The sequence below is a fragment of the Setaria italica genome, chromosome IV (assembly GCF_000263155.2).
Source record: "Setaria italica strain Yugu1 chromosome IV, Setaria_italica_v2.0, whole genome shotgun sequence".
Classification (NCBI taxonomy): domain Eukaryota; kingdom Viridiplantae; phylum Streptophyta; class Magnoliopsida; order Poales; family Poaceae; genus Setaria; species Setaria italica.
This window is the reverse complement of record NC_028453.1, coordinates 37,805,909-37,817,962: the sequence shown is the minus strand read 5'-3', so window position 1 is coordinate 37,817,962 and position 12,054 is coordinate 37,805,909. Positions and strand designations below refer to the sequence as shown.

Below are 12,054 nucleotides of genomic sequence, written 5' to 3'. Positions count from 1 at the left end.
AGCAAAGTGTTAAAAAATCCTAACCAAAAAAGAATCTTCAAGTGATTTCCCAATCTACTTAGTTTGATCCATATTCAATATCATGATACATTAGTGGACTTATATAGCATAAGTTCATATTTATATATCCATGATTTTTCTTATTTCCCCATATGGATCCTTCAGTGTTTCCTCATGTTATTACGAGACTTAGATCTGATTACTCCTAACAAATAGATGTATTCGAAAGATCAAACAGATTACCGTTTAGAAAAGCACTATCACAAGATGCTATTTGTCATGTTTATAACACTGCACAGTTTATAACATTGCGTAAAGAACTGCAGTATCCTTTCATCTTCATATGCAAAAGGAAGAATTGGTCTTTGACCAAAAGAATACCGTTTTAGAAATATGCCATCAAACCCAGGTAGTACACTTTAATAACATGGGAAGATCATGGCCTTTGGAAATTTACTACATCATGACATGTTGCATCCACAAAAAACGTTTTCCATATATGGAACATGCTCTCCGTGCAGCACTCATCCTCATAGCTGCAGATCTGCTGCCTTCCCCTCCACTGCAACACGTCTCCCTCACTCTTTGCCCCTCATCATGGACTTCCCCCTCCGGCCCTTTGCTCCAAGCCGTGGACCTGATTTGTTTGCCACCTCCTCAGCTCACTCCATGAAGCTTGCTGCTGGTGTGGTTGGCTTGCTCTCAACTTATTCGTCCAATACTCATATCAGCATACAACGGTAAGGAGAAGAATTACTTAGAATAAATCAATTGATTTATTATGCATCGTCTTTTGCATTTGGATTCTGGTGGATGGTCAGCAGCAGTTGCGCTAGCTGCTACGACAGGCAGGGCTTAAGCAGGGCACCGTCTGGGAGAAGTTTCGAGCCTTCGATGCCGTGCTCGTCCATCTTCTCCCTTGCAGACACCTCCGTCTCTAGCGCAAGCCGCTGCGCACCTGCTCGCCTCCACCAGAAATTTCCGTTCCTCTTGCTCAAATTGTGCCGCCTTAAATCAACTACCCCAAATCGAGCTCTAACTTGCCCAAATCAACTCGTCTTGTCATGGATCTGCGTGGAATTGAACTCCCATCCAAAACGAATTCATGATTTAGGAAAAGGGAAGGAAATCCAAATGAGGAAGGGGTGCCTCCACGCCTGTGATGCTGCGACTCACCGATGAAGGTAGGATGAAGGAGATAAGACAGGATATGGATGGAAAGGGTAACAGAGTGGTAAATTTCCAGATGGCCCAATCTTTTGATGGTATTAAAGTGTACCGGGTGGGCTAAGACGATGTTATTTCAGTACCGTAGAGCCAATTTTTTCTATGAGAAAAATATCCCAAATAAATAGGCATATGATCTTTCTTACCACTATGTACAGAGCACGTGACTTTTTTTTTATTCACAATGAATCTGTAATCAGTCAAAAGGCAAAAAAAAAGTATTTGCCAAGAAACAATGCCTCCATTGTTCAAATGCTTGTTTTTGCAAAGTACAACAACAACATAGCCTTTCGGTCCCAAGCAAGTTGGGGTAGGCTAGAGTTGAAACCCAACAAGAGCCACAAATCAGGGTTCAGGAACATGAATAGCTGTTTTGCAAAGTACAAGTCTTTGAAATGAATTAAGGTGAACTATGTAGCACCAAAGACCCCTAATTTGGTGAATGATTAAGATGACAAATATAGTAAATGCTAGAAATATGAAAAAGCCATTCTCTATGTTGCTGTGCTACTGTTGACAGGATATCAAAAAAATTTCTGTTAATTAGCAAACACTACATGCACTTTGTCAGTCACATAACCGCAAGGACTGTATCGCTCATACTCATCAAAATTAATACAACGACAATCAATGAATTAAAGTGCTACACTTAAAAGACAAGGCATAGCATAAGCAGTTGTATTTAAAAAGTAGAGGTCAAATCGAGCCATACCTTTCAAAAAGAATATCGTTCACCAGGAAAATTATGTGCAGCTGGCGCTCCGAATCCTCCAAGGCAAATACTCTCTCCCTAAGAGCTTCAGCCAGGGCAGGGACAAATGGTAACCTTTGCATAAACCATGTTTTTGCTCCCTTTATTGATTCCTTGGTGCCATTAAGACTGTTAAGCACATCTTGCAGCTCAGCAGCAACATCAGTGGGCAGTGGCCCGGGTAGTCCCTTGAACGGTTGCGCCGCAGCCTCATAATCCCCATGGCCGTGAGCAGCAGCAAACTGCTGGTGCTGGTCGTAGAATGTCGGGTAGCCCGGCTGGTGAATCGGCGGCCCCCTCATCATAGGACCCATGGGCGGCATCATATGCATTGACCCCGGCGGGTACGGCCCCGGTGCCGGTGGGCGCGGCAAGAGCCAGAGCATGTACCTGTAGTAGGCGTGGCCTTCCCCGCCGAAGACGAAGGCGTAGTCAGGGTTGTCGTGCTGCTTGTCGCGGATCATGGCCTCGAATTCCGGCCCGTTCTTGCCGATGTACTCGACGAGCTTGTCGATGCGCTTCTGGAGCTCCGGATCAGCAGGGGGAGCGGCCGGCGGCGGAGGAGCGGATTCGAACGGCGGCGGGTGCATGTAGTGGTGGTGCGGCGGCGGGGAGTGCGTCGACATGACGTGCGGCGGCGGGTGCCCCCCGTAAGGGGGAGGCGGCTGCTGGTGCGGCGCTAGGTGCGAGTAGGCCGGCGGCATGGGACGCGCGTAGGGCGCAGGCGGGTACTGCGGGAGCGGAGCGCCGTAAGGGTGGGGTGGGTACTGAGGCGGCGGCGCCTGCGGATGGTAGCCGCCGTACTGCGGCGGCGGTGGCTGCTGCGCCTGCGCGTACGCCATGGCCGCCGCCGCCGCGTAGTCCTGGGGTTGCCGGTCCATGTGGGGGCTCCGGCGAGGAGACGGGTAGGGCTCGGAGAGCCGGTGATGGCGGCGGCGGAGACGGGAGGAGAGGAGAAGAGGCCCGAGAGAGTTCGCGAGATGCCGAGCCGAAGCCGAGCAGCTTGTGGACTCGTGAAGGCCGATGATGGACCTGACGGTCCCGACCCAGACTCATTCGGCCCATTAAAAAGCTGCTTGCGCCGCAAAAGGAAGGAATTGGATAACGATACGCCCAGGCCCGTTAAAAGACCAAAGATGCGATCCTCCAGGCCCACTGAGGAACACTGTTCTTGATAGTCTCTTTTCTTGGAAACTTGGGACAGGGATGAAATGATGCATGAAACATTCAGACATAGCAAATTTATATTTTATTTGAAATTTTGAAGTAATATAATCTCTTCTGAACGTGTTCACCATGCTAAGTTAAACCACTGTGCACAATATGGACTATTATATGATTATATATAACCTGCATCCATGCAGCGTTTTTATTTTTTATAGAGGAATCATGGATGCATGCTTTGTAACCAGAGGCTGAAACTGGTTAAGACCACATCAGATTCTTTTTTCTTTTAAATTGAAGACATGGTATTTGAGTAGGATAGTAGCCTCTTGAGGTCTCAGGGAACATAAAAACACAAATTCTACCATCATGCTTACACAAATTCTACCACCATGTACTAATGTTTAGAAGCATCACAATTCGGTCTTTTCACAAGAATAGCTACTGATATGCTGGGCGCCTATTGCCCGAAGCAAACTGCGCAGAAGTTTCCGAAGCTGTTGGACATCAATGTCAACGGTTGAAATTGCTCCATATGGATAAATCTTTGTGAACCACCAACATCACCAGCTTGTTAATCAACATCAACTTCCTCATCATCGCCCTTGTACTGAAGTTAAAATAGAAGGCAGATAATGTCAAGATTATGTTTCAAGAACTGGTGAAGGTAAATTAGTTAACTTTCATAACGGATTGACATATTAGAAACAGAAATAGGAGCAGTGACAACTTTCAAACAAATCCTAAAACACCCAGCCACCTGTACGAAGATTAAGTCCTACAATTACATCATCTTGAACAAAATAGACATCTGCTCCTTCACAATTATTCAACAGCAAAGTAAGATCACTGAAAGGATGGCAAGCAGTTCTCCACCATGTTCAAGGGGCAAAAATCACCCTGAGGATGAGCAGCTATACTAGTGGCCTGCCAAATGACAAGGTTGTTCAATGTCCCTGCTGATGTGTATTCCCTCCAATTCCAAATATAGGACCAGACCTGTGCACAAGGATTAAAGTGGGTGGTAGAAGCACTTGCCCTGTTGCCCATTAACCCTAGTATCAGTTATGGTAGATTGGTTGTTGGCATGTGTGCTAAATTAATTGCTGTGTATTTAAGGAGGGTAAAAGATTACTTCTATTGAAGTGTGAAGCAATTTGGAATCAGAGTTGATTATTCTCACCAGAGTAACCATGATAACTAAACAAAGATGAGATACCCAACTTCATGAATAAATGGAAAATAAATTTTGAATCCCATGCTGCCCAACTTTTATCAAGGTTTAACCAAGAGCAGCCACCTTTAAAGACTACAGTAACTGTAGGATAATACAGGGCATTAAAGAGAATCGTATAACAACATAATGAGGCAACAGTTCATAACATACTGAACAAATGTTTTATAAACAATATTGTAATATGAAAAGATATCTCACCCTGTCTGCAAAAATATTGGTTGAAGAAACAATGTTTCCTTCCTCGCGGTAGTCACCCTCCCCTAATTTCTGCTTCGCTGTAAATGGTTTTGGTATATCAGTTCCCTTGCTATCTTGGACATGTTCTAGAGCATCCTCTGGTCTATAGTTCTCTGATGCTGGGATCATATCATCATCATTGTCTCTCTGTCGCTTCCCTGAAAATAAAAGCAGTTTGAGCATGAAAAGGCATAGGGTCCTAACAAAACCTGTGCACATATATGAGATAGCAATGCCTGTGGGCACGAACAGGAGATATGTCATGTTGTTTGATATAGGCCCTAATAGCTTCCATGCAGACATAAACAACTACAATGATGCCAAACATTTTACCAATAAGAAGGGAAAATAGACAGTAATTAATAACTATGTGACAGGGTTTAGATATGGATAAATAATTTTATTCCAGCATCAAACTAATGTCTCCAAAGATTTCATTAGGTTTTACCAGTTTTTGCTTCTTCACTTGCTGATAGGGCAATAGGTCTTTTCCTCGATGCTGAAACATGATTTTGTCTTTGATCACTTGGTGGGCTCATTTCATATGGATCTTCATTGGCAGTAATACCAGTTGAACCTTGTTCCTTGGTAGAAGGCTTCAAAATATCTGAAGCAAGCAAATCTGCAAACCTCTCAAAGCGAGCTTGAGACCTGCAGACCTCAAATTAGTAAACAGCATTGCAGTAATCTTTCAGACAAAACACAAGTTAAGGTATATTTGACATATGATTAACAGAAACTTGCCTCTTTAAATCCTCCTTTGCTTTTATATAACGCCCATGTGCTTTGATGAGCTTCTTTGTTTTGGAGGTCATCCTAAATTAAAAAGGAAGCATTATGAAGAAACCAATACTTGGGATCCTCTCTTCTGCTAAAGATGCACACCAACTGATGTGAAAAATAAAAAGTATTTTGTAGAAATAGAAGACCTTTGGCAATCTTCTTTCTCTTTGTTCAATTGCAATTCAAGATCTTCTACTCTGGTACAAAGTTTGCGCTCTTCATCAGTCTTCTTCTCCAATATCGTCTGTGATACAATGAACCAGTTAAAAATTGCAACTTGATGATTAGCGTCATTGCTTAGTCCTCATCCACAGAAATGCATTTGTCTTAATGGATTAATTTAAATATCTTGTAAATTAGAAACTTTTGAAATTCCCCAACAGTAAAGTTTCACTACAATCATTACAGTTAAGCCAGAACAGATCACCAAAATGAAAAGGAAATTGAACTGATGAAATCTATGCATCAGCATTTCAATTCCTCTGAACATTGTGAAAACTCAGAAGCTTATATGTATTTAATATGTACCACATGCGCCAAAAATCATAACTGACCTCCAGCTTAGATTTATCTTCACGTAACGCTTCCATATCGAGATGCATTTGCTTCAGCTGCAGGGTGTATGTAAATATATAAAATAGGTGAGATAGATCCACTTGCACGTTGTGCCAATGAAATGGACTGCATAGTTTAAACTTACCTGTGCTTCACAACCATTTTTCTCATCACTTGTAAAGTATTTTTCATCCTTTTCTCTGTCTTCATTATCAGAAGTTCTGAAACTTTCGGAAGAATTGGTTTTTCCACCATCAGGACTTTTGCTATGCTTTCTCTCGCTGCAAGGTCCACAGGTCAGAAACATAAAAACAAGCAATTTCACAAGGTACTGAATTGCAGAACTAGTATGTGTAACATAGCAGCAAGACCTCCTTGGTAATAACACCCCCCCCCCCAACCCACCCACACCTTCTTCCCCATCACAGTTTCAAATGGGTAATAGATTGGACCCTCCATGGTAGGTTGTGGTTAAACGATAGAATTAACTGATGGAAACCACAAATGTACATTGCAGCTCGCACAGATGAAAACTAAAGGAAATCAGAAAATTAGCAGGAACAAAATCATGATGTCATACGGAGACAGAACAGAAAATTAGCAGGAATTACATAATGATGTCAGACAGACTAGCCCAATGTAATGAATAAATTTATGCAATATACAGTGTTTACTGAATGCACAATAAATTGAACAAAGGGATATGCTGAAACAAATCTCTGAGGATTATTCCTATATACCTCTTCCTGATAGGTGATCTTGAACGGCTAGATTCTGCAAGTAAAATTAGGGAAGAGTTAGAAAACACAACGGACTGTGGTGAATGATTATTTTTATTGGCTGTGCGCAGAGAAAGTGATTACCCCTATCTTGAGAACTTGGTTTCCCATCACGAACTGAACGACCCCTGTTATCTCTTTCAGGGGAATACCTCCCACGAGGTGAGTGTCTTCTCTCAGGCCTGACTCTAAAGTCTTGGTCTCTGTAATCTCGCCTCCCTACAAGTTGGTAGGCAAGAAGATTTATGGAAAGAAAGATTATGCTACCAAAGAACAAAAGTTGGATGGAGCTACATAGACACAAGGCAACACAGAAGCCCATTGAGCTTACCACAACCTTGAGCCATATGATTATTCAATGAGCTATTATAAGTATCAGAGGATATTCAATGAGCCATATGGAGGATAGCCATGTATGCCATAAAAAACAGAAGAGCCAAGACAACTAATGAAAGAGGAGATAGCAATACATGATTATGAATCATCATTCTCCATTGGAATAGAACCAGTACTTGTAATACCAATCACCTGATTAGCACTTGTAATACCAATCGCCTGATTAGCACTTAGAATACCAATCGCCAAATTAGCACTTGCAATACCAATACACCACTTAAAATTTGATATCATGTTCTGATCATCATGTCGAAAAATCTTCCATAACTTCAATATCACCAAATAAATTTAATTTCACTGTTCATACATTGTCCATATGACTGCCTTGTTCTGAGATAATACTGAAGGACAGGCAAGAACAGAGCCACACAATATAACTTGACACAGCATATTCAAAGGGCGTGTTTCAATGAGCTGTAAAAGCTTCTAAAAACATTGTTAAAGCACATTGACCATAACATGAATCTCACTGAAGATAAAGTGTGTGATATCTTCCATATTAAGTTCTTCTGAGACAGTATAAGCATTCGAGGGGTCATAAATGACTGATTGCCAACTGAAAAACAGGCCAGCAAGAAAATAGGACTGACATCCTCTAGAAGCAGTCAATCTCAACAAATCTGCCAAAGAGACAGCTATCTTGAACGGTAGTAACCAAAATAATAACCAGCAAGAATGCCAAGTTTTTCTGCAATGAAATCAGGCTTGCTGAAGATTTTTGCGTTCTGAAACAGCCAGCATTCAGTTCAAATACTACTTAGAAAAAATAGTATACATGCACCATAAGACAAGAAGATACAAGACGAAGTGAAAAAAGATTCGGGTGCCAAACCATCATAATATTACGCAATTGAAGTGCAGAGTCTCTTGGCCACAAGAAGAAACTACGAACTCTCCGAGTACAATCAGCTACTAACATTTTCCACCCATTTGTGCATCCTCCACAGATGCTCTTGCAAGTTGTTTACAATTATACAATTCTTCCAACAGCTCTGCTCGTGAGACCATATGATTCAGATTCCATTTCTATTTGTCATTCATTGCAGCGCAACCAGCATTCAAACAATGGGCTATGTTTCCAGTCAACAACCAATCATCCCAATACGTAACTCGATTCAATGAACATGCAGAAGGCGCATCTTTCAAGAAGAGCAGAAGGCGCATCTTTCAAGAAGAGCACACTAATCTCTCTTGGATTGAAGCCATCCACATCCATATAAACCTAGATACCACAGATTCGCAGGAAATCCACAATATTTTGGCTATGGCGAAATCACTAGGCAGACAATAAGGCGCTGCAAAGCCTTAAAACGACCAACTAAGCACGGATCGAGAGTAAGGGAGTGGTAGTCTGGTAGGGAGGGAGGAGCGCGTGGTGTATACCAGGCCGAGGGCGAGGCTGGAACGAGGCACGGGGAGGCGGCCTCCGGAGCTCAGCCTCGCCGTGGGCGAAGCCGCAGTTGGGGCGGGAGCAGCCGCCCCTGCCCCTCCACAGCGCGCACAGCTTCGTCTTGTACGCCGGGCCGCGGAAGGGAGGAGCGTCCAGCGCATCCGCGCCCCCACCTCTATCCCTCTCCCTCATCCCCTCCCGCATGGTTCCCCCCCGCGGACAGCAACCTGCAACCCCGCGAGACGGCGAGACGGCGGCCGAGGAGACGAACCGAAGACGAATGCGAAGAGAGAAATGGGGAGGGCGAGGACGACGACGAGGACGGGAGCCATATAGGCCTAGGCCCATGATGGGACCTAGGACAGGAAACGGCCCAGCTGAGCCCAACGAGAGAATATTCCCAACAAGAAAGACACGCTAAGGGTCATCTCATCTCTAATCAGCCCATTGGCCTACTACATGGCTATATGCACCCCATATCGACTTTGTTTGAAACCAGGGTAAGTACAAGACGCTATTCAAGATCTGAAAAAAACCACTCCCTCCATCTCAAATTATAGGTCGTTTTGACTTTTCTAGGTGCATAATTTTCACTATGCACCAGTGTAGGTCTAGATTTATAATAATATCTATGAACCTTTTTTAGGTGCATAATTAATTATGCATCTCGATATAGTCTATGTCTACATTTATAATAATATCTATAAACCTTGAAAAGTTAAAATAACCTACAATTTGAAACGGGTAGAGTACGTCCCAAGTGGGCATTACTTACGCGTCCAAATGCAAAAAATGAACAAAACAAGCATGCAGAACCAAATGGGCATTACTTACGCATCCAAATGCACAAAAATGAACAAAACAAGCATAGAACAAAAAAAATGGCGACATCAATGAACATGAACATATAACTGAGAGTGCTTATCATGTGAAAAAACTAACAAAGGTTGAAAACTCATCCAAAAAAGTACTTTAAAATCTTGACTTGAAAATTTTTGAAACTTACCATGGTTCATCCAGAGATATGCTTGTCATAAAATTTGAGATTCAAACTTTCCGTGCATATTGTTTGAGGAAAAAAATCACACGAAAATTTTTCTAACCTTGGGAATAGTGCAGGCATGGCAGTGTACTGAGTACACAAAATAAATAGGCAAAGGTTAGGGAACAAAAACTTTATTCATTTTTAATAAAATACAAACACCGGTTCCCTAATACATATGTGCGCTCCATAGCATGCTGTTGGGCAAATCCGACTTGGACGATGTGATCTTCTGGTTCCCGGAGCCTCGAAAGGCTCCCGGTTAATTACCTCTGCAAGTCTAGCTTGCAGAGCACCTCTGATTCCACTGTTGTGGTCGTCGTCTTCAATCTTCACTTCACGTTCTCCATGCATGTGTAGTGTTGGTGTAGATGTGAACGTCGGCGTCATCCATGACCTTGTCGGTGTCCATGAGACGGTGTAGCGCAGCTGGAGCCTGCTCGGGCCGTCCGGCCTCGTCGATCATGAACGGCGGTGTAGTCGTGGTAGTAGTTGGTCGAGGATGCATGGTCGCGTGTAGCTGGACTGGACAGTGCCGTGGTAGCTTGGTCGTCTCTGTGGGGTAGTCTCAGGTCTTGGGATGTCCCGGCAGGGCCGTGGGAAGCCACGTTCTCCACGATAGCTGGCTTCTTCGCTTGGCTTCCGATTGGCAGGTGCACAGGCACATCTTCTTTGCTTGCATATTGTGACAAACTTGCATGTAGCCTAATCATTTTCTCTATTCTTGATTCTCAGTAATTCAATAGAGTTTAATCCGCCACGTTTGAATATTGTGACAAAATAACGTCAAACACATGTGTCATGTGCATATACGCCCAAGATTTGTTATTTTCGTTAAATTTCTCAAAAAAAAGGAAATTGAATCCCAACTCTTATGATGGCGTACATGTCTATTATGACATGAACTATGTATGTGCCAAAGTTTCAGTCTCTTTCAATACTTGAAAGTACATTGTTTTGGACAACTTTTGTCTTTTTTTCACATGATATGCACCCTGCCTCGACTCATGATTCATGAAAATGTCGCTACGTGAGGAAGACAGTTGAGGGCTTGAGGCAAGACAAGAGGAAAAAGGAAAGGTTGCTTCTGCTAACGCGGTAGCAAATAGACGCTCTTGCAATCCTCGTGTCAGAAATACTCATCAATGTTCGCATCATATGTCAAGGTGTGTATCAAATGGTGATCCATCTGAGCATTGCAAAATAGTCTCATATCACAGGGCAATTCAGGATCCCACGGAAAGAGCCTTAAGTACCGTTAGGTTGGATTTTTTAAAAACAAACAATGAGGGTTGGTTTTCTCACTATAATCTTTTCAAATATGTCTATACCAAGATACTCGTAGGTCGTTTGACTCGTATCATAGCACAATATCGGTAGTTGCAGAGATTCGTGCTAGTTTAAAACTAACATCCCGGTGTAAGTCGTCCTTCTTAAGTTTTTCCCTTATTGTGGTGCATTGTCTTCTCATCTGTCACTACCTCCTTGAGAGCTCCCATCAAATGTTAAACTTTTGGATGAGTTTTAGCCATTGATCCCATCAGAAAGTGGTATGGCACCATTAGTTGCCAACATTGGAACCCACTTAGTGTGCAGAAGAAGGTGGTTTCGTTGGGTTCATGAAATGACCACTTTATTTATACAAATCGGTTGTGGAATCTTCATAGTCATACACACATCCCTACCAGATACTACTTATCGTCGATGAGAGCGTTTCAGTGAATGTTTTCTCTCATTATGGGACCATAACTCAAACATTTCATTGTTTCATTTTGCTTCCTCGTGTCGCTGTCACCACCCCCTCCGCCGCCAAACACCATGTCAATGCCTTTGTCACCGTCAACTTCACCGTGCCTCCACATTGTCGATCATTCCTACTACCCATGACCATGCCTCTCCTCACCGTCCCTTCGGCAGACGATAGCAGTGACACTACATTAGATTTCATTGGAGTTAACAAGGATAACACGTTTTACTCACCTCTCATTCTCTCAAAGCCTTCCTTTGCTTGTGTAAATTGAAATCGCCTCATATTTGTTTGCTGGAATTGAAGTATTCAACTCGTGAGGTTCCAAAAAAAGTACCCGAGTCATCTAAAAGCATCTCCAATAAACGAGCCCATCCAATACGAGCTGCAGCCTTGGCGAGCTTCTGCAGAACTGAGCTCGAGCCTGGCTGTCGGCTCGGCCCGTCGGCCGAATATCTGGCTCAGCTCGAGCTTGAGGTGACAGGCTCCGTTCGAGCTCGGCTCGCACTACTCCCTTCGCCGATGCGGAGGCTATAAACACCCAACCCATCCACTCTTTCCCCTCCAGCCAGCCCTCCTAGGGTTCCCAGAACCAGGCCGCCGCCGCCGCAGCCACCGCCGCCGCCGCAGCCACCGCCGCCTGCCCGCCTCCATCATCATCGCCGCTTCGTTGAAGCTCGCACTCGTTGTCCGCCCCGCAGTCTGCCTTTTTTATCTTTCTCGCAGTTGTTTAGCATCGTCTCGAT

The 12,054-nt window shown here is 43.6% G+C and overlaps 2 protein-coding genes across 5 annotated transcripts in view; both read right to left on the bottom strand.

Moving 5' to 3' along the window:
• LOC101777444 (calcium homeostasis endoplasmic reticulum protein) overlaps positions 1-2,977 on the bottom strand; it is a 4,906-nt gene extending 1,929 nt beyond the window's left edge. Inside the window, exon 1 of the mRNA XM_004966181.4 lies at positions 1,940-2,977. Coding sequence (XP_004966238.1) covers positions 1,940-2,859 — 920 coding nt within the window. The 5' untranslated portion in view covers positions 2,860-2,977. The remainder of the gene's footprint in view (positions 1-1,939) is intronic.
• A 414-nt stretch (positions 2,978-3,391) lies between these two features.
• Positions 3,392-8,820, bottom strand: LOC101777857 (zinc finger CCCH domain-containing protein 13). 4 transcript variants are annotated; one of them, XM_012845629.2, is made up of 11 exons: positions 8,513-8,654; positions 7,065-8,424; positions 6,818-6,952; positions 6,695-6,728; positions 6,100-6,235; positions 5,954-6,010; positions 5,546-5,643; positions 5,361-5,432; positions 5,065-5,267; positions 4,578-4,774; positions 3,392-3,752 (listed from the first exon to the last, which is right to left on the bottom strand). In XM_012845629.2, exons 2-11 carry the CDS (start codon positions 7,078-7,080, stop codon positions 3,717-3,719), a joined length of 984 nt encoding a protein of 327 aa, XP_012701083.1. In that variant the 5' UTR covers positions 7,081-8,424; positions 8,513-8,654; the 3' UTR covers positions 3,392-3,716. The 4 variants fall into 4 exon arrangements, with proteins under 4 accessions (XP_012701083.1, XP_004966239.1, XP_022681696.1 ...); XM_004966182.2 differs by lacking the exon at positions 7,065-8,424 and having other exon boundaries at positions 8,513-8,820; XM_022825961.1 differs by having other exon boundaries at positions 7,065-8,790.
• Positions 8,821-12,054: the final 3,234 nt, after the last annotated feature.

Excerpts from the sequence above, each read along its gene's own strand:
- LOC101777857 (XM_004966182.2), bottom strand. The coding sequence starts at position 8,723 with ATGCGGGAGGGGATGAGGGAGAGGGATAGAGGTGGGGGCGCGGATGCG. Across the intron at positions 6,236-6,694 it reads AGATCACCTATCAGGAAGAG|CGAGAGAAAGCATAGCAAAA; the intron begins GTATATAGGAAT and ends TGGACCTTGCAG. Across the intron at positions 3,753-4,577 it reads CCAATATTTTTGCAGACAGG|TACAAGGGCGATGATGAGGA; the intron begins GTGAGATATCTT and ends TTTTAACTTCAG.